The sequence below is a fragment of the Mesoplodon mirus genome, assembly GCF_964341445.2.
Source record: "Mesoplodon mirus genome assembly, chromosome: 4".
NCBI classification, from domain to species: Eukaryota; Metazoa; Chordata; class Mammalia; order Artiodactyla; family Ziphiidae; genus Mesoplodon; species Mesoplodon mirus.
This window is the reverse complement of record NC_138979.1, coordinates 185,843,841-185,865,935: the sequence shown is the minus strand read 5'-3', so window position 1 is coordinate 185,865,935 and position 22,095 is coordinate 185,843,841. Positions and strand designations below refer to the sequence as shown.

General features: G+C 47.6%; 1 protein-coding gene across 9 annotated transcripts in view; it reads right to left on the bottom strand.

Moving 5' to 3' along the window:
- Positions 1 to 3,317: 3,317 nt before the first annotated feature.
- PPP2R5C (protein phosphatase 2 regulatory subunit B'gamma) overlaps positions 3,318 to 22,095 on the bottom strand; it is a 133,751-nt gene continuing 114,973 nt past the window's right edge. Inside the window, exons 8-14 of one of the 9 annotated variants that reach the window (XM_082619744.1) lie at positions 20,950 to 21,120; positions 19,417 to 19,544; positions 18,602 to 18,703; positions 16,615 to 16,687; positions 11,422 to 11,563; positions 8,256 to 8,341; positions 3,318 to 5,988 (exon numbers count right to left, since the gene is read on the bottom strand). In XM_082619744.1, coding sequence (XP_082475870.1) covers positions 5,857 to 5,988; positions 8,256 to 8,341; positions 11,422 to 11,563; positions 16,615 to 16,687; positions 18,602 to 18,703; positions 19,417 to 19,544; positions 20,950 to 21,120 — 834 coding nt within the window. In that variant the 3' untranslated portion in view covers positions 3,318 to 5,856. Of the gene's footprint in view, positions 5,990 to 8,255; positions 8,342 to 11,421; positions 11,564 to 16,462; positions 16,688 to 18,601; positions 18,704 to 19,416; positions 19,545 to 20,949; positions 21,121 to 22,095 lie in introns of those variants that run through there. The other 8 variants (XM_082619738.1, XM_082619739.1, XM_082619746.1 and 5 more) reach the window with 8 other exon arrangements.

The window sequence follows — 22,095 nt, the reverse complement described above, 5'->3', positions numbered from 1 at the left end:
GACCCTGACTTGTTGGGCATCTCTCCGTAGAAGCAGGATGTCTGTGAAGCTCATCACCACCATTACTGTCTGCATCCCCGGCATGGGATCAGCAGTGAGCGAGACTCCCTTCCCCACGGCCTGCCTCCTTCAGGGGTCCAGCCCCTCCCCGGCGGGCATCCCAGCATTTTGCACCTTCATTCGCCTGACAAAGTGGGCAAAGTCTGCACCCGGGGCAGAGCTGGGCACTGCGGACACACGATGAAAAAGCAGATGAGGTCCCTGTCTGATGGTGGAGGCACTTAACTAAGAAACAAATATAATTACAAATTGTATCAGGGCTCTGAAGGAAAGGGGGTGGGCTGAGGGTAACGGGGGTGTCCAACTCGATAGGGTGGTCAGAGAAGGACTCTTTCAGAGAAAACATTGCCGTTTAGACTGGTGGGATAAAAAGAAGTCAGCCAGGCCACTTTGGGGGATGGGATGGGCATGACAGCCCGTGCAAAGGCCCTGCGGTGGGAAAGAGGTCATCGGGTAAGACATGGAGGCCACTGATGGAACAGATTGAACACGGGTTGCAGAGGTCAGCAGGAGTCAGATCAGAGATTCTTACCTCCATGGCGAGGAGTTCAGGCTTTATTTAAGTGCCATGTGAAGGCACTCAAGTGTTTTAAGCAAGAGGGTGACGTGATCACTGTTTAAGATGCTCTGGAGAGAAAGCTGTCACACTGTCTAGGGGATGATGGAAGCTGGGGCAAGGCAGATGGACAGAGGTGTGCCTGGGAGGCGCGGTCTCTGGGATTTAAGAATCCCTAGTGGAGGGAGAAACCAGGCTGTGTTCCGGGTTTGGCCAGCAGTGGTGACAGCACCCATTCCTGGGATGAAGACGAGTGCAGGGTCGTGGCTGGGAGGGGGCAGGTAGGTGTGGCCCGTCCTGCCAGCACCGGCCCCTCTATGTGTGGGTGTCAAGACCGTCCCAGGCACCCTGAGGGCCCAGCGCCCACACATGCACAGGCATCTGTTGATTGGAATTCTCTCCACTATCTTCACCTGGGTCAAGTCTTCACTCTAGGGGGCCTGTGTTTGATTTTAATTTATTATACTCAAATTTTGCAAGAGCAACGGGTGAAAAATAAGGGTACCTTTTTTTAAAAATAGAAAATGTGTGGTTATAAATGACTGAGCATTTCTGGTACATCCTGTACAATGCACGGATGATTCCAAAAAGCTTTCCTCAAATGTTCTGAGAAACTTGGATTTTAATATGGCGTTGTTTTCTATTTAGGAAATACCTCAATTTTTACTTGTTAAAATAAAAACACTTCCATATGAAGCTTGTTGCCTATCTCAAGTAAATCTTTCATTTTCCTAGAGATATTTTAAAAATTCACAACCTAGAAAGAATGCAAGTGGCAGGCAACATAAAGGATGGCCCACAAGCACACAACTCTGGGATCCCTTAAATACGTACGACGGGCCGGGGGCCAACGTCCACTAGTTCCGGGCTTTCCTGTCTCTGGGTCTATTTCATTTTCTGTAAAACAAGGGTTTTGAACTAGACCAGGGGTTCCCAGAATTCCAGATTCCACAGGTCAGGAGGCTGATCTGCACTGTTGCCATATTATATTTTCCGGCGGGTGGAGGGTGGCACACGGTATTGCCAACTGTTTTCAAGTAGGGAATTACTAAGAAACTGCTATTTATGTTTGCCATTTAAAAATTTTTTTTAATTTTAAGATTAATTTTACTTATTTTTGGCTGCGTTGGTCTTCGTTACTGTGCATGCACTTTCTCTAGTTGCAGCGAGCGGGGGCTGCTCTTTGTTGCAGTGCGCGGGCTTCTCATTGCGGTGGCTTCTCTTGTTGCGGAGCACGGGCTCTAGGCGCGTGGGCTTCAGTAGTTGTGGCACACGGGCTTAGTTGCTCTCCGGCATGTGGGATCTTCCCGGACCAGGGATTGAACCCGTGTCCCGTGTTGGCAGGCGGATTCTTTACCACTGCGCCAGCAGAGAAGTCCTGTGTTTGCCGTTTCCTGAAGGTTTAATGCCAAGAGTGGAGGAAAAGCATGTCAGTTAAAGGATAGATAGTGCTTTAATGGAAGGGAACCGGCTCGTTGCCCTTTCGTCTTGAGTACGGGGGAGCCCTTTATCATGCCCAGCACTGGTGTGTGTAGACTGGCGGCAGGAGTCCGTGCACAGCCTTCAGAGATCCGACACGGTCCCAGCATCACCTTAGGTGGAGAAGATCTGGGGTCTCAAATCATGTCGGCACGAGCAAGGGGCCAGGAATTGGGAGACGTGGCTTTTACGCTCACTGAGCCTCCAGGGACCTGGGTCTCCTCACCCAAGAAGCAACTTGCTATGGGATGAAGTCATGCCAGTCTCTAGGCCGGAGAAGAAAGCTCGTGAGGGACGTAGATGTAAGTTACGGTTACTGGACTGCTTCTTGGTTTGGGCAGTGGGCCTGTTCATCGTGTTATGAATAGTAAGTGAAGTCAGGAAGTCTCTTTTGCCAGAGATTCCCACCCTGGAGACTTTGCCTGGGCCCTTACCTTGCCAGATGGATAACCGAGACGAATGGTTACCTAGACACCTCCCCTTCCTAGACACCCCAGCTCCAAGGGCGACTCCTGCACTTCTGTCCTGGGGTGAGGGGAGTCACAGGGACCGTTTGGCAGATAAAGGAACTGAGGGGCTTGGGTCACAGCCCACCTGCTGGGAGGCCGAGGTCACTGCAGGGACGGGACAGAGCAACTTGATCCTGGGCCTGCCTGCAGCGACCTTTCGGTAACAGCACCGGTGAGGACAGCGAGGCCCCCAGTAAGAAGGGGGTGGATCAGCTAGGATCCCAAACTCATATTCTTAGCCACACGACTCTGTTCTCAAGACTTCAGTGTGTCTTCAAGAATAATTTTAAACATCATGGTTAGGGCTCAAATAATTCCATTTCTATAAACTGTGTTCTGATTCACATTTGCCTACTCACAAAACAAGAGGTGGTCGTTAAAAGGTCATCTCTACTTTTTCCCATTAGAAAAGTAGAAAAATGACCTTACAGAAGGCTCAGCAAAGACATGGCTGTGATGGACGGCAGCGTGGGCGCCCAGCCAGTGTTGAGCGAGGGACTCCAGCCGGTATCCCTGGTGGGGCTGCCCTGCCCCTAACTGTCGCCGGACAGAGATCAGAACCGGCTTGCCCAACACCATGGCTAAATTTAGTGTCATGATGAGCAGTAAAATTCACATGTTCTTTATTTAGTCCATATAATACACCATTTTTAGAGTTTTTTTTTAAAATTAGATAAAAGAGCATATTAAATGGCAAGTGTATGAAGTTTCTCTTCATAAACAATTTGTCAAAACAAAAAGTTTTGAATTACAAAATGTTAAAAAATATGTAGGTACTTAACATTTCACTAAAGCATAAAGTTACAGATATTTTCTGAAGAAAAATAATTGTGCCACTTACCTATTTTTGCTGTTTCTATGAACTTTTTTTATTCTGTACATAGGACATTTTGTACAAAATATGAAGTCTACATTTTTATTACTCATTACCATAAAACAAAGGTACAATGTATGTACAATATTAAAAGGAAGCCATACTAAAGCTGCACTAAAAAGACACTCGGAATAGTGACATTTCTGATGTACAGATACATTTCAGAAAGAGTGAAGATGCCAAACGCAGAACTTTATGAAGAAAAACAGTCACCAGTTTATTTTCAATGTAGTACTTCTGAAATCAATTTGGTACAGAATAAACAGTGTATCTATGTAATAATATGTCAGTTGAACAATTAGCACAGGGAATCTGAGTACTAACTAGGAAAACTTTCATAGGCCAAAATATTAAATAATACTCTTGTCAAAGAAAATTAGTTTCTCTCAAAACTTTTTTTTTCCTCCCTTTTTGGTGAATGTTTGTCTTCAATAAAGAGCAGAAGTAAAACCTAGACAAAAAGATGTTCTTATACGTTGAGCTTTCCACATCACCCAAACACTGATATTTTGCTTTTTCCCTAGGGCAAGAGGAGAGGCTTCCCAGAAACCTCTGTCGCAAACATAACTGAGAACATCCAAATCAAGTATATCTGAGAATCTATCAGCTAAAGACGGAAGTTCAAACAATGGTTTATCAAAATACATAAGACACTGCTTTATACAATAAAAAGCACCCTTTTTCCCTCAAAAGGAGAAGGCATCTAAACTTTTTTTAAATGATAAATTTCATCATGGTAAAGTGGATGGATACTTGTCAAGTTTCTCAGGAAATGTTCCTCCTCACAAAGCGGGCTTCTCCCCTTTCAGCTGGGGCAGCCTCCTAATTTAGTACTTGCTTTGAACACAAGAAATCCCCTCCCTCCAAAAGATTTTCCTACAGGAAACAAGGAAATAAACATCATCAAAGGATTTAAGTGAAACCAACGGGCAGCAGGTACCACAGCTGCACAGGGAACCACGTCTGCTTCTCACAACGTCTGAGTGGATTCCCAAGACCTCAACTAAAAAACAGATTCTGAAAGAAGCCACGTTTCACCTTTGATGCATCAAGACATTTAACATCAAGTTATAGAATCTTATGCCAGAGACAGAAGAAACTAGAATCACTGGTTTAGAGCAGCAGTACGCATCTCAAATAGCTTTCAAGCAGGATAAGTAAGTCAAAATACTGGCCACCCGGAGAGAAATAAAGAACAAAGCATTAAGTTTAAAGATTTTTCTCCTCGTGCTGTTCCATCAAAAACAAAAAGCTTAATACATGCAAGGAAGTCTGAAATATTTAGCAGCATTGAAGACCGATGAAAACTCAAGACGCTGTATTTTCCTTATGAGGCATCTGTTACGTGCGCTCTTTTCAACAGAAAGAGACTCCTTGGAAGCCATCGCTGCTGCCGCCTCCACGAAGCCCTCAGGGCCACACTGTGGGGAGGGGGGTGCCTGCCCACGGTGCTGTTTCTGCTACTTTTGCCCAAAGGCAGCGGTGGCCTGCATCAGGCCGAGAGCTGGCCTCACTCAAAATGATCTCGTCCTAATTTTCTACAAAATGTGGAATTCTCAGAGAATATAATTTTATTAATTGAAGAGCCTTGTTCAAGGGCAACAACGTGTAAGTAGAGAGAAATCATTCTGCAAAGAGTAAAACACGAACACATCACTTTAAAATTCCAATTCCAGTCAAGAGAAAGCTCTTTTTAAAACAAATTTCTCCTACGAGCTCACTCCCGGATCCTGGTCCTGGACCGCAGACTTGGAAATATGGCTTTAGCGATACACAGAAGCAGCAGGACGTGGTACGCACGGTATTGGTCAAAGTAAAGCAGTACCTTAGGAAAAGACAGCGGCCGGGGACTGTCGTGTCACTTTCCCAGTTGAGCTGTGTTGGAACAATGACAGAAAAGAACCACTTCAATGAGATTAAAAAACAAAAACAAACCAAAAAACCCCAGAAAGAAACCGCTGGCATTAACAATCACGTGGAAACAATCTCAAGGGTTGTAAAGTCTTAAAAAATAGGTAATACTTTTTTAAAGTGCTCCTTTGATTTGAAAAACATTGATATTATCATTGGACCACCTATCTTAAATGATCGCAAATTCCATTTGGGGAGAACGTGAAGATGATGACTAGGGTGCTTTCCTTAGCTCTGATTTTGGAAAACCGGCTTACTTGGGACCGTGCAGGGGACACCATGGGTGGCATGTGGCCCTGGGTGGTCACCATTGTTTGAACTCCTAGTCTCGAGCTGAGGCGGAAGGATGTTATTGCCTACAGAACGGGGTTGGAGAAAGCTTTGACTTGAGTGTAACTGATTTGTATGGCACACAGCGTGTATTTTCTACAGATCGGAGCAGGACTGGTGCCCACACAGCGTCGGGGCTAGCGCCCGTCCTGGGGGACCAGCTCCTCAGCACGGCCGTGGGCCTCCAGGGCGCTCTTGGTGTGCAGGTCCTGGGGCAGCTCGGACTTGCGGCGCACCAGGGGCCGGTCCTTCTTCAGGTCCTTCTGTGCCTGGAATAAAAACGCACGGCGTTGGCTACAGACCCAGCGACCCGGAAGTGTGCTCACTCTGCACTGAGCCAGCGGTGCCCACACTCAGCACCTCCCTGGGGATTTGGAGCACACAAAGGGCAGGATGTCTCTTATCTCCCTCATTAACCAAGAACGCCTCATTTATTAAAAGTAACCCAAGGATGGCGTGCATAATACTGGCATTGTGGTCTTCTAAAAGGCGTAGTTTTGTACGGAGCATCGAGTACCGCTATTTTGCAAATTCACCAGTTTTAGTAAATCCCATAATTGGTAAGGTCTTCCTATTGCACAAAATGTTACCGAAGTCATTTTATGGCTATGTCCCTTCCAGAAGCATTTCAGGAAGTTGAAATTTCCCTTGGAGGTAACTAAAAAGAAAGAATGAATAACATTTAAACTGGGCTCGAAGCCAATAAATAACAGGTCTAAAATTTCTATCAGATTTGAAAAAAGATACTTAAAATGAGAGGTATTAAATGGGTCATGTAGGGGGAAAAACCCTCTAGAATTCAGAAAAACTGTATTTAATTATTTGTATAAAATTTCCTAATAAGGGTAAGATATAAGACTCCCATCTCCATTCCATTTTTTTCCTAAAGTTAGGACATTTTGGTTTTACTCAACAAAACAAAATGAAAACAAACACCCCGAAACAAAAAAACCCTACATGGATCCCTTTTTGCATGGGATTTAGAGATCTGTGTCTGCAAAGAAAGGGGGGTGCCTGATATGGGGCGTTTATACACCGAAAGTGTCCATTTCCACGCATAACAGTTAAACGGGTTACTTGGGTTTGGAGTAGGGCCACTGCATCAATAGCAGTGTCTTTGACACAGGACAAGCCACCGAAATCGCCCAGACGCAACGCAGGTACCGGGAGGCCGCCAGTGCATGAGGAACGTTAACCAGAACCACGGCTTCCTTTTCGTTCAGTGTCTCCAGCAAAGGGGAGATTATATTGAAAGAGAAGAAGTTTCGTTTGTGGTGGTGGTCAAACACCTACCAGAAGAAACCTGTATTAAGTCAGTCACTTGACAACAGAAAGAACGTATCCCTAATCACTCCTCACAGCACCCAGCTTGCCAACATCGGTGGTACGACATGCAAAGTGTAATTCGCTTTGCGTTAATGAAATAGCCAAGGCCTTGCAGATGCCATATATGAAAAGTGCACGCTTTTGCAGAGCTAATATTTCTTACGGTTCTTTGCAAATTTATCTCTGACAACCTCAATAATATCAAGGTGTGTAAGGAATTTTCCGTGAAATCATTTTAGGATTATCTCTAGAACTGTTATTTGAATATTAATGTTCATTTATGGCAAAGACAGGAATTCTGATTTTTTTCTCCTGGGAACGAGTGTAAGATGCCTTCAGGACAACCCCGCGTGTCAGGAGACTGTGGAGGCCCCTCTGTCCCCGAGGGGCTGCCTGTCACGGTCACAGTCCTTGTAAGAGTGGTCTCATCTGTGGAGCGTGTTTGCCTTTGACCCATGCAAAACTCAGAGGGAAATTCTACCCTGAATTTTATGTCCATTCCAGGTGGAGCTGTAAAACAAAGCAAAGCGAAGCAAAACAAAATCAAGCCTTTCAGACACTTGAAATATTTAATAAATGCCGTAACAGGCATTCCAAAGAGAAGAAACATTTTGACAGAAAATGCCTGGAACCAATAAATGCAAATTGAGAAGGCAAACATGACCCCGGAAGCTTCTGGAAGGGCAGAGAGTGTGATGGACCCATCTGAGCCTTTCTGCATAGCCATTTAAAACCAGTGTGTAAAGCAGAGAGCAATTTCACAAGCGACAAGGCGGGAAAAAAATCAGAAAAAGGGGAGGCAGGAGAGTGGGACATCATGCAGACGGTCCCCCTAGACGAGTGACACTGGTGGAGGGATGTGTGGGCTGAGCATGCTGTTGACGGTGGGCAGACAAGACAGACGGACACGCTGCCCCAGACGCCCCTACGGAGGCGCAAACCAGAAAGAAACGGCCTCTGTCTGCGGCAAAATGGCAGCGCTGAAAGGCTAAATCTATACAGTAAATGGGAAAACAACATCGGGTGGGTCATACAGAAGAGTGCACATTTTACTACTGAATTTAGGACAGAACTCATCAAAAATCTCTTGAGGGACCAGATTTCTTTGTCTTCACCATCATAAGCTGGAATGACAGGGAAAATACTTCACATACATAACATTGTCAGTGCTTTTCCTAAATATAAAAGCCTTAAATACACTTCTACGAACTGAGTAAGGAATACCTTCACTTCCCACCTTCCTTCTTTCTACACCTTCCTTAACTGCATGGTTGACACTGCTTTCCTCCCGACCGACTGTTAAAAATGAGAATTGTAAAACATTTTAAATGTCTCTGATATAAATGTCATTCACATGAACTTTACTAGTTTATTTTGGAGGTTCTACATAGGGTTACACAATTTTCTCAAAAGAAACCCAAATCATGGCTCCGACAGGTAAATATATAATTGAATTCCTCCACAAAATTCCAACCAAGTACATTCCATTAGCATTAGGGTCTCCTCTCCCAGAGAACCGGCAACACTGTCATTTACCTCACATGCATCCTGAGCCCACATTCGAATTATTTCAAAGAAATGCGGGATTATTTTGATATTTGGGGGAAATTCAATTGATCCATAGAAATCTACAGCAAGTCTTGAAATTGGGTCATGTTACTCTTCCAACTTTATTCTTTTTTCAGAGTTATTTCGGCTATTCTAGGTCCTTTGCATTTCCATATGAATTTCAGAATTAACTGGTCAATGTCTTTTAAAAAAAGAAAAGTGCCTGTTGGGATTCTGACTGGATTGTGTTAATTTTGGGGGAGAACTGGCATCTTAACAGCATGGAGTCCCAGGAATGTGATCTGTAGAAATCTAAAGGTTATGGGTAGGGGGATAATTTTTGTAAGAATGTCAATTACACAGAAAACTCAGTCATACAGTCTAATTTCAAAAGTCATGAAAACAAACCAGCAAACTAAAAGAGTTCTCCAAGCAATGTCCTGTCTACACATGCTGTCTCAGAACTAATGAGCAGATGACTACAGAGGCTGCTTCCTTCATAACTCTTGCAGGGAAGGAGACACGCCCTCCTCCAAGGGCCACTGGAAGATCGGCCACCACGGAGATACTAGAGGTGACTTTCAAAGGCAGTCTTACTCAAGGTGAGAATGCTATTTTAATTTGCGTTCTTCATCTCCTACAGAGCAGGCCCTAAATCAGAAACCATAGGTCCATAGATTATGTAATTATGTAATACGTTCATTACATTTTGGGCATAGTTTATTCTTTTCCTAGCTTTAATGATCAAGTCAAAGGATGTACCTACCAAAAAGAAAAATCCTCCAACCCTAAAAATATTTAACGTGTAAAGACTGGCTTGTAAGACATCAGTTTCCTTTTCTATGCTGTATGGCCTGAGTGACCTAAAGACTAACATGTGGTCACAAACCCACGGGCAGGCTTGCTGGTAGGAGGGACCCTGATTTTGATTTCCTCTGACTGCCTGCAGTAACGAGGCCAGTGTTCACGGCTTTTAGCCCACCTGAAGCCGAAAAATCAAAATGGTAATCAAAGAGGTGGCCTCAAATTCCAAGTTCAAAAAAAAATTAAGAAGTAGGAAAATTAACACCCCAGAGCGAGAGAAAAAGATAAGGGTTTTCATGTTTTTTATTCAATCTGTTCATTGCTAAGAATATTGCAAGGAAATTATGGAGTCCAACCGGATTAAGTAAAGCAACGAGTTACTGATGTTTTTGCACTGTATGTTTCATGTCTGCGTCCACCTGCGTTTATCTGAACCGAAGGCCAAGAACTAGCCGGGCAGGAAGAGGCAGGGATGGGCCAGTGCAGGTGCTTTACTCTGGAAGCACCAAGAAAAAGGCATCTGGCCCAGCACTGCCTGGTCAGAAAACGATGCCAGCCACATACGTAATTCCAGATTTTCTAGTAGCCACATTGAAAAAGTGAAAAGCAACTGATGAAATTTATTTTACTAATATTTTTAAAATTTAGCCCAGTATATCCAAAATACTATCATTTCAACATGTTATCAGTAACAGAAAATTATGAAGGAGATGTTTCTAGGTCCTTTCCTCACACTAAGCCTGGGGGTTCCCGTGTGTGTTTTGGGCTGCGGCACAGCTCAGTGCAGACGGCCACATGTCACGTGTGCCTCAGGGCTGCCGTGTTGGGCAGTGCAGTCTGCATGGTCTAGAGCCTGTGCTCTTGGTAATGCCTGATCCTGTCTGATCAGGTGGGGAATACAATTTACTTGAGTTAAAAACAAGTAGGTTAAAAAAAAACCCTCTCTGTTTGAGCTCAGAATGACACCATGATCTAGAAACCATCTGCATTCGGTATGCAGTATAATTTTAGCCTAACTTGTTACTTTTCAGAATTGTAGTGCTGGATGTCTTTAGGAATTCTTAGCTCAAAGGGGATTAAAGTTTCAGAGTCAGAAAGGGCCACATCCCCAAATCCAGTTAGCACTTTATCAACTGCAAGGATTGAGAACAGGAGGTACAATCAAAGACCTACAGCAACTGCAAGGCTCCTTATACGTGGCGACTCCACCCACTACCCTCTCTAAAGCCTAAATCGTAAAGGTTCCCCATTTAGTGACAGGGGCCTTTCTTTGGATCGGTGGTGATCTAAATATGCATCTCCACAAAGTGGAAACAAAACCACTTGAGTGTGGGTATTGCATGAGGGTCCTGACAGAGCCCTGACCCTGGCACAGGCCTGCGAGGCAGCGTGACCCTGCTGTTGACAGGATGAGGGCTCTGCCTGATGTCCTGGGGCCCGGCAGTAACTGTGGAGAAGTAAGAGGGGTGCCTCTGGGCCACAGGAGAAGTCGCAAGGGGGGCAGAGGGAGCAGAGAGGGAAGACATCACCGCAAACCTCTGAGTCTTTGCTCTCGTTAACATTTGACTGCAGTTAAGAAGTGGGATTAATACTGTTAAGGTAAATGAAGAAACACATTTCAGGCACATACTTAATCCTTAAAAACTGTTTCTAGGGCTTCCCTGGGGGCACAGTGGTTGAGAGTCCGCCTGCCGATGCAGGGGACACAGGTTCGTGCCCCGGTCCGGGAAGATCCCACATGCTGCAGAGCGGCTGGGCCCGTGAGCCATGGCCGCTGAGGCTGCGTGTCCGGAGCCTGTGCTCCGCAACGGGAGAGGCCGCAACAGTGAGAGGCCCGCGTACCGCAAAAAACAAAAAAAAACAAAAAACTGTTTCTACTAGTTTGATCTAAGATATATGGATGAAATGTTTCCTGTAAGATTACCACCATCTAATTTTTCACTTTAGCTTACACTGGAGGCACTGCTGTCTATCACATCACTAAAATCACAGGCACGTCTTAAGCAGGTCTCTAAGGAGCGCACCCAGCTTAGCTCTGTGCACTTTTACCTGGCGAGCCTCTTCGTTCACTGTCTTTCTCAGCATCTGCACATCTTCAAATAAAGGCCCATCTGTCTCCACTGCCACCGGAAGGCTCATGGTGCTCGCTTGACTACACACTGCGTACTGCAATGCAAAGCGCGGAGTCACTCTCGGTCAGGTCAGCGCTCAGGGCTCGGCTCCAGGGCTCCTGGCCCAAGCCACCCACCGCGGCCCCTCCTGAAGGGAGCCCGCGTGCAGGGAAGTGCTCCCTGCATGGCCTACACCTGCAGCGCCTAGGCCCGGGCGTCGCCTCATTCCAGACTGTCCCAGCCCCTTGCTGGGCAACATCCTGCCCTGGAGCCTCGGGCCCGCTGACTCCCCGTGAGCCTGGATCTGGTCACGGGAACTCTTCCCACGGAAACCTCCGCCTCCAGCCCCCAACCTCTGCACACAGCCTGGCCCTCCTCTACCTGCCCCCTCGCTCCTGGTCCTCATCTTCTCGGCATTTTCCAGACTCGCCTGAACCCCATCGCTGATCACACCCTTTTACTCACAGCCTCTCTGCTCTCCACCCAGACGACACAACCCCAATGGGTCCCACAGCTGGCACCTCACTCTGCAACCTCAGGGCCGGTCCTGCGGGAGGGAGGCCTGGTACGCCCATGTGTCAGTGGGGTCCCCTTGGCTGCCGCTGCTGTTCCCCACGGGGCATCCCGGGACTCCACTCTCTTTGGGTTCTGGGCCAAGTCAGGCTCTGCTGTGAGCAGGACGGGTTTCTGACTTTGTTTCCGTGAGTGGGACGTGGGGGTGAGATCACTTCGGAGGTGGCTGTGACGGCATGGGTGGGCTAAGGCACATGGAAAGCCCTGACTGTCCTCAGCATTTGGCGGCCACTCTCTGTGCGTCTGCCGCGAGCTGGGCGCTATTCCAAGTACAGCCTGTAAAGTGTCTGCTATGATCCCACTTGGCTGACGGGAACGCTGAGGTACCTACGCTAACCGCGGGGCCCCAGGCCAGTGAAGGGGGAGCTGGGGTTCCGAGCCGCAGCCTCGCACCCCTTCCCCCAGGCCCTGTGCCCAGCTCATGCCCTCCTGGCCACAGCGAGCCCCTCTGCCTGGGCTGGGGACCCAGCACCCACCCCTACGCCCCGCCTGGCTCACCACCTCCCTCCCGCCAGGCAGGCGACCAGGAGGGCCGCTCAGCTCTCAGCAGCCCCTCCTCCCCCCCGACCCCTCGGCTCACCCCCGCGGCTCTGGGCCTCGCCTCTCTGACGGGACGCCGGGCACCAGGCCGTGGGTGACCGCTCTGTGGCCACGCGGGGGCCACAGTCGTCCCTGAAGCTGCCCCTCCCTGCCTGTGGCGCTGGCTGCCCCCAGCTCCTCTGTCACTGCTGAGAAGACAGCCTGTGCCCCTCCTCACGCCCCGAGGGTCTCACTGACCCTCGCCCGCGACCCCCCACACCCCCACCGGCCCCCGTGGCCGCCTGGCCCAGCCTCTCCACCACCCTGGTAAACGCGCCGCTCCCTCGCGGGAGCCACACCCTTGGCTCCGTTTCCTCCACCCGATGGGCACCCAGGCCCCCGCGGCGCCCTGTGCCTGCCACCCCCGTCAGCCCCGTCCAGCAGCGGCATCTCCACACGTTTCCCTAGGAGCCCCCGAGCGTCCAGAAGAGCTTCCTGAGCACAAGCCTGCCGAAGCCACTGGCTCTGGATGACACTGTGACACCTGCACACTGTTTGGTGCATAAAATTCACGGGTCCTGCCCCCTCTCCAGCTCTGTCCCTGACACAGACCACACCCACCCTCCCCCATGAGTGACGCTCCGTCTACGAGCAGCTCGGTTTCCCGGTCGTCCCTTCCCCTGCCTTGAGCCCCCGGCTGGTTAAGCCTCTTAGGTGAGCCTCTAAGAGGCTGGCTCCACCTCCAGGGGGCCCAGCACTCTTGGGGGCTAAGGTCCCGGTGCCATGGGGACACCTCGCCGTGGCCACCCTACCCTGCAGCCTTCCTTTACGTGTCTCTCTAAAGGCGTGGCCAGGCTTCTCGCCAGCATCGCCAGCACAATCCCCAGCGCGTGCTGTCATCGACCGTCGCGATTGGGTTCTCTATGCTTCCATCTGGCTCCCCTCCTTGACACCTGGGGCCGTGTCTCATTCTCATTTTTGTATCCTGGGAAAGCGCTACCATTTGGGACACGCAGCTGGCACCCATCTGCCCAGAAAGGTGGTGACCTGCTGGGCGCAGGGAGCTGGGGTCTGCATGGCGCCTTGCCCCCCGGGGCTCAGCTGGGCGGGGCAGACGGAGCAGAGACACTGCAGTGCTAGAGGGTGGTGCGGGGATGGTTCTTAACCAACACTTCAGCTCCGGCCACGCCAAGAGGACACCAGCGCTCTACACGGACCCTGCCAGCGGCCGTGCCTAGAGCAGTGCGGGCTCCGAGGCCCTGCTGGGGCTCAGGGCAAGGGAAGTATGCACAAGGATGCTACACGATGCCTATGGGAAATCGATGTCACTAGCAGGCCCGGGGGCAGAGGAGTCTCACTAGGAATAAAAACCTTCCCGAGGCTGAAGTTCTCGACAGGTGAAATAAGGAAGGCACATTTCCCCAGAGAGGCTCATCTCCCAAAGGAAAGGCAGGCAACCAGACTCTGTGCCCTGGGCCTCCTGTGGCATCGTCTTGTCATTGCAAAGGGGCAGAAACACTGAGCCAGAGCCACACTTAAAGTTCACAGAAGTGCCTTGTCTTCATTTCACATGACCCCCACAAAAGGGAGACAGGAGTAAAACTGTTATATGGCCTCTTTTGGTGGACTAGGAAGAGCACATTTATGTTAGAAATCGTCACTATTTCATGACTTAAAAAAAATTAAATCGCATCTGACATTAAAAAACCCCAGCTGAAACCGCCACAACTGCTAAAACAAACACAACCCAAATCCTGAAGGACCACAGCTTTCCAAATCCCAACCGGCCTAGATGGGGACCTGCTTTCACATCTCCAAGCAGATGAAAGACTTAGCCTGTGAAAACACAAGGGTCAGCATCAGGAAGACTTCTAGGTACACGCCAGTGAACAGAGTGAGGGATTGGGAACCCACCTAAAATAAGGAAGCTATTAAATCATTTCTCAAAACGGCAGATTTGAGATGGGGAATTGGGCTTCAAAAACCCACCCACATGTTTCGTTACGGAAGTGGCACGCAAGCTGTATTACCCACAGCACTATTTACTTTTTGCTGCTGTTGTAAATGGCAAGCAATGACTAGAATTTAGAAAGGACTCGAGAGAGAGTGAACAGCAGGTACCAAGGCCCTCATTTCCAGCTTTGAGATATTAGCCCACGAAGTACTTTCCGTTTCAGACACTGCTCGGTGGACTGGAGCATGCGGACGGACAGGACCTGCTGGGGTGTGGTCACAGACGGTTCTCACACGCAGACGCGAGCAGGATGGCGCTCAGGTCAGAGCGCCACAGCACAACGCAGGGGTGAGCGCAGGCAAAGCCCACCGCGCTCAGGCTGTTGCCCGAGACATTTTAAAACAGAGCAGCCAAAGGAATAAAAATGTGATGTAAGAACATTTAGGAAAAGTTCAGAAAAAGAGAAAGGAGGACAATATATATTTTAGAAGGAACATCTGTTATAGCACAGCAGTGAAACCAGGCCACCTTTGCTAATACAATCACAGCCAGCTCTTCGTTTGTAATGTTAGGCTTTATGCAATTTTCTATGAGATCATTCTTATTTTCCAGGGAAAATAAATAAAATCAGACCCTCTGATCTGTATATAGTTTACATGTTTTTCAAGAGTGCTGATCTCAAGGGTGTGTGTGACGGGGTCCTTGATGACCCTGATTGGGACCCGTCTGCCTTCGGCACGGGGCCGTCTGGACACAGCAAGACGGCCTGGGCCCCGTCGGGCAGGGTCCATCCACCCACACTGCCCCAGACGTATGCTTTTACTGTGTCTTACAACAAACGTCAGTCAGTATTTTAACCTCACGTTCAACATAAATTCTATTCTTAAAGGTACATACCCATAGCTATCTACCTAAATTAGCTACTACACAGTTTCACATGCTATAATAGCATTTCTGTGTGAGAGCATGGAATAAAAATGGTTAGAAAAACGCCAGGTACTTGTTTCAGGTGGCATCAAGGACACACACTTAAGGATGTCATTCAATTTTCCTGTGGTTTGTGTCTTGATTATAGTTTTATCAGAGGGAATACAAGTCAGTATGCTGTTATATAGGTAAAGTACATACTTTACTCTGTATTCATGTATCAGTTTTTATTAAACATCAGAGAGATTGAAAACCCACACAGCAACTGAGATAATGATTTATGCGTACCTCTCACCAGAGAAAATAAATACATAGCTTGTAATCTGGTTCACCGTATTGAACCTTTCAGGATTTTAGGGGTAGCTGAGCAGTCTTCCTCAGAAACTAAAATCTTTTCTGGGGAGTTGAGGACAGCCTGAGAATTCTTAGTGGGGCAAATGATTTTCAGTGATAATCGGACAGGCACATAGCATCAGAAAGAACGTCTGCCGGGACACGGCTCCAACCCCCAGCCCTCGGGGGTCAGGCCGAGGTAATGCCTCGGGGGACACTGCTTCAGTGCTGGCAGTTCAGAAGACACGTCATTGGCGCCCACCTGCCAGGGCGTGCTGGGACGGGAGAAAGGATTAGCGGCTAAGATGACATAAGTCGGTCAACTTTTAACCAGAAAGGCTCAGCCTGCAGAAACCTCATTTTAGGAAAGAGGACATTGACTTCATACTTAATCTGTTTCAAATCTAATTTCTTTTCCTTTAGAATTAATTTGATATTAAAAAGAAAGGAAAATATTGTTTGAACTACAGCATCTATGACATTTGAGAAAGCAAATTACAATCTTGGCCCAAAACAGAGCTTGTATCCTGACTTTCTTTTTACCACAGTATATTCATAAGGTTCATATCTTATTTAAAAAGCATAATAATAAAAAAAACGTCAATTCTGTGGTAAAAACCTTTGTGGGGCAAAATAAGTACTTGTACAAAAGTTGAAAAGTATTTTTATTGCAGATATTTTCATATACAGTGTTAGTGAAATTACTTTCCCTCCCCTCTCACGATGAATCCACACTCCTATCTCATAAAAACATTCAAGTTACACCCTAGACATTTTCATGTTACTCTCTTTTTTAGTACCTGGGGGTTTGCTTTGGCTAGGTTTTCTATTTTAACCCACGCTTCTTCTCGTTCTTTCATTTTTAGCTTCTCTCTGAAAAATAGTAAAATGTCATTGGTGTTAGAGAATGAATCAAATTCAAGAGAGAAAATGTTAAGGGGGAACATGGCCAGCAACACAACACCTATTTCCCCTTTGTCACTGTCTGGTCTCATTCCACGTACGTCACAGTGGTGACCACAAGGTACATAATGGGAAAAAAAAAGAAACTGGGCTTAGTGGAAAAGAGTTAAAAATATAAATACACCAAAAATTTAACATCTCTAAGAATTTAAGCTCTTAGAAACATTTGCACAAGCACATCTATGTCTCCTTCCTTCCCCTTGTTTTGTTGCTTCGTCACAGGACCTACATGATTTTGGTGAGAAGTTTACATACTCATGAAAAGTGAGACCACACCTCAGTGTGAAGGAACCAGGTCCTTACAGAGGCACAGCCTGTAGATCCACACCAACAAGGCGCACGACCTTCAGTACATTACTTATCATGGGACCAACTCTTTTTTTTTAATCCAGTAAATGTGCTACATGATGTGTAAGGTCCCTTTCAGAAATGTGATGTTCCATGAAAGAGGATGTGCCGTTAGAAAAGCCCCGATGTTCACATATTTCACACCCGAACACTGCGTTCAGCTGAGGCAGGAATGGGCCGGGCAGCCTGAAGGTTTAAGGAGCCCACAGCTGGCTCCCTGTGCCCCTTCCTGCTTCATTTGTCATTGTCCCTCACACACTATGTCTTACTCATTTGTATTTTGCTGTCTTTCTCTTTCCACACCACCCAGAATGTAAACTCCATAAGGGCAGGGGTTTTTGTTTGTCTTATTCACTGCTGTGTTGCCAGAACCCGTAACAGGGCCTTGCACATAGGTAAACACATACTGTCTAAGGAATGAACATGGCACTTGGTTACATATGCACTGCAGTTTGAATTACAGTCATTCAGAGTTTATCTACCTCGGTTTCAAGCGACAAAGAATCAAATCTGCTCGCAGTCCACACCTGACTCTGAAGATGTGATTTTGATACTTAATGAATCATACTGTTACTAGCACAGCCTAGGGACAGAGTTGTCTAGCCCAGCAGTCCCCAACCTTTTTGGCACCAGGGACCTGATTCGAGGAAGACAACTTTTCCACGGACTCGGGGGTGGGGGAGGGGATGGTTCAGCTGGGAATGCGAGCGGTGGGGAGCGGTGGGGAGCGGCAGAGGAAGCTCCTCTTGCCGCCGCTCACCTCCTGCTGTGTGGCCTGGTTCCTAACCGGGGTTGGGGACCCCTAATCTAGCCTGTCCCCGGAAAGATGTGGGTTCTGAAGTCCTCACAGCATGAGAGCAGGGCCCTGATTTTGTGAGGGACTCTGGCACTAGATTCCAGAGAATGCCCGAATTTATGGAGATCAACAAATTAGAACAATAAAGCTATGCTGGATGAAGATTCCTGCTCTTTCATATAAACCTTACAGGATACAGTTCAAATTCCTGCCTGATAAACATGAAAAATTACTACACATTATTGCCTTTAAGTGTCCCCTGAGAAAAGCAAAGACCCTGAAAGTTAAATTCGTGACTATACATGCACTTTTTGCAATGATTAAACAAGTAGCGTAACGGAGAGAACAGCTAACTTTTTTTTTTTTTTTCTGGCTGCGCCGTGCGGCTTGCAGGGTCTTAGTTTCCCGACCAGGGATTGAACCTGGGGCCACCACAGTCAAAGCGCTGAGTCCTAACCACTGGACCGCCACGGAATTCCCAGAGAATAGCTAACTTTAAACATGTTTTCTTTGAAAATAAGTTATCATAACAAAGTTTTAATTTGCTTTTCAAGTACAAAAGGGCTGATTTTGCTTTAAAGTGAAGAATAACTTTTTAGGACAAACTAATGGGCGAGGTTTTTTCAGGATTAAGGAAAAAAAAATCCTTGAAAGAATAACTCTTGAAAGGAGCAACTTACTTCAGTTTCTCTGCTTTAAACTGCTGGGTGCAGTCATCGAATAGTTTTTGGTTCATCTCCATGAAGAGTTTCAGCGCGTTGTATATCAAGCCATGTATCGTCCTGTAACGAAAGCTTCGTGTTGAAACTCAGAACGCTTCATCTTTTTTGATCTGTCTCCCTCCCCTCCTCCACCACAGACTACTTCCTCTCCCAACTTATCAGCCCATTTCAATGGCCCACATTTCACAAGTACCAGTTCAGCAGAGACGATGACATGGGTGACATGGCATCCATACTGACTACTAAGGTCTCGGGAGATGACCACTGAGTCAATCAGTCTGTTCATCCTCAGCAAGTGATACAACAAAGGAGAGAAGCAGGGGCAGATGTCACGGTTCCCAGTGGTGTTCAGGTCACCTGCTCTTCTCTCTGGCTCCCCAGGGTGAGTGTCAGCAGGGCTCTGGGGCCCCCGCATGTGGGGTGGCCACTGTGCCCCTGCAGGGACTGAGCCCTGAGGTTGTGACAATCTTTAACTGTTCCGGAGGGAACTTAAGAGGCGGCCCGGAAGATGCTGCTCCCGACTCCGCCGGGGATGAGATGGGGGTGGGGTGGGGAGTGAGGCAATAGGCCCTACGTGGGCTCGGCACGGGGATAAGGACGTGAACGGAAGGCCAAGATACAGCCCACACTTCTGCTTGATTACAGCCCACAAAGAAGTCAGCATCTTGTTTTTTAACTGATAGTCAGACTTGGATTCAATCGTAATTGAAGTATCAGCAAAATATGCAAAATTTAAAGATGGCCAGATCTGACGGCAGCCAGCTCTCTCTTACTTGTTCCAGTGGGTCTTTGAGTTGCGGTACAAGGATGGAAACATGATGGGCAGAATCTTTGCTGCGTTGTCACTGATGAGACTCATGATGTACTCGTTATTCCAGTAATACAGCGCTCGCTCTGCCACCTGAAAGACGGAGGGCACGACTGCTGTGTGTGATGATTAAAGCGTTCCATTACACATGTAAATAGGAAAACGAATTATACTGGATTGGAAGATTATTTCTACAGATTAAAATACTCTAGACTGTAACCCTGAAGGGCCTTCAACAGAGAGGCAGATGACTTCCTGTCTGTCAAGATCACTGTCACTCATTTTTTCATGATTCAATGAACATTTCTGCTAGACACGGTCTAGATGCCGAGGAGACAAGTCAAACGAGTTCGTTTTACCTGTCCGTCAGCCATCCACCACCCATCTATTATGCGTCTACACCACGGGCAGTGCCGTCTGGCACTGAGGATTCTGCAATGAACCAGGTGAGGCAGAAATCCTTGCTTTCGTGGAGCTTACGTTCCGTGGGGGTAAACAAACGGTGGGCGGATTGTCTGACTTATTCGAAGTGTTAAGTCGTGGGGCCAACAGCAGCAGGGGAGGGGAGGGAGTGCTGGCGTGTGTGCGGAAACGTGGCTTCCGCTTAAAATGGGTGGCGGCGGGGCCTGTCCCCGCAGAGGCACTGGAGGGAGGGGATGTGAGATGACAGCAGGGAGGGCAGCAAGGTAACACGTGAGGGGCGGAGGCCACCGAGGCGGTCAGTTCCGAAACCGCCGGCAACGCAGACATGGATGTCACCTGGGGCTGTGCTGACACATCTCCCCTCTCCCGCTGGGCTGCCGACTCCCTGGTGACTGGGAGGTTTTGCTTGCTCCTTTTGTGCCTAGATTTCTACCTTGTTCACGATGAGTTCACAACAAATACCGTCTCAACGATACAAAAAGATGGGGTCCCCGATATGTTAAAAGGAGGCAGACAGGCTGGAAAAGCCACTGGGGATGATGACCTTTGAAAGGGGCTCAGAAGGTGTGAGGAGGACATCAGGAGAAGTGGGAAGTGGCACGACCGAGGCACCTCTCACACAGGAATGTGGAAGGTCCAAAAATCAGAACCATTACTGTTTTTTAAAGGGTAAAGGGACACAAACTCACATATGTCAGAAATGAAGAGCTTATGGAAGGAGGGAACGCAAAGCTAAACAGTTTTATATTCTCCGTAAGCATTGATCACTCAAGTTGTGGAGAAGAAGGTTGTGTGCGTTTGGGAACCCAGTGAACATAGAGCCAGAGGTCGTTTACAGAGAAGCTGTCTTTAATTACTCTTATTGAGAAACACGTCTTCAGTGACAAGGGGGGACGAGGTGCTAGAGTGTATTTCGTAGAGCTGAAGTCTCAGGATCTTACTCTGAAATACACTGAAGCAAAAGCTTGAATATTACCTTCAAATTACCCGAGAAGCAAAACATGACCAGCTCCACACTGCGACCTACCAGCTCCAACGGGAAGTGACACGAGCCCAGCGTCTCCGGGCCGCATACCTGAAAGTGGGGACTGGAGACACACTTGGCTAGCTGCCGGAAGAGAGGCTCCATGATCTTCACAAACTCTGACGGTTCAATGACATCTAGAATCTCTTCCAGTTCATTTAGGAACATGACTTCTTTTGGGCTGTGAGTCTTTGGCCAGTACTTGAGAAGTGCCATCACCACCTACAGAAGAGACAACACACAGGGTGACGCCCTCTGTTTCTTCAGTAAGGTGTCCCCTCTGCAAAGCCACAAGATGAGGTGGTGCTGTTTTACTTGTAGAAGGAACAGTGATTCAGTAAATCAGAATGTGGGTTTTTTATAATTAGAGAGGTAGGTCTAATTTTATATGGTTTAGAATCACAGTTTTAATTTATGTGACCCACTCTGATTAACTACCATCTCAGTAAGAGTCAGATCCTTAAAAAAAAAAAAAAAAAAAAGAGGCAGGTAGGAGAATTCAGAGAGAACAAGACCAGTGGAGAAACACAGAGCGTGTGAATTCGTATATGTATCTTAGTGTGGAGACATATACACAGGGGCACAATCGGTTTCTCTCTCAAATTAACTGACTCTTCATATATATTTGTACACAAATATACATACACAGTGTGTGTACACAGTGTTTTCAGTCGTGCTAAAACACATTGGAAAGAGAGATGTCAAGCACTGATGTTAGCAAGCCCTCCGTGTGTGGCCACGGGCTGGTGCCCACCACTCGGTGCCCCAGAGCCCTCATCAAAGACTGGGGGCACGAAGACCCTCGCCCTGGGGCTGCTGAGAAGACTTTATTACTAGACCCACGCAAGTGCCTGAGGAGTTGCTGGCCGCAGCAAGGGGGTGGCAGCCTGGCCTTGGCCGGGGCCCCGCCCAGAGCAGCCTGTGAAGCCGTTCCCTGCAGGGCATGTCCAGTCGGGCGGTTGGTGAGTGTTGGGCATTGTGTTCCCTGCCCATCAGACAGGCAGTTTCTGCTGGGCAACCTTTCTGCTATCGTGTTCCTGCAGTTCCCAAATTTCCTACCAGTAAAGGTTCTTCACCCAAAACTATCAGATTTGGCATGCAGATCAACAACACCCCTAAGAGTTTAGCTACCTCAAACAGTACAGAGATCCCAAACATTTATGTACGTATATGTAAAGCACATATACATACTTGCAC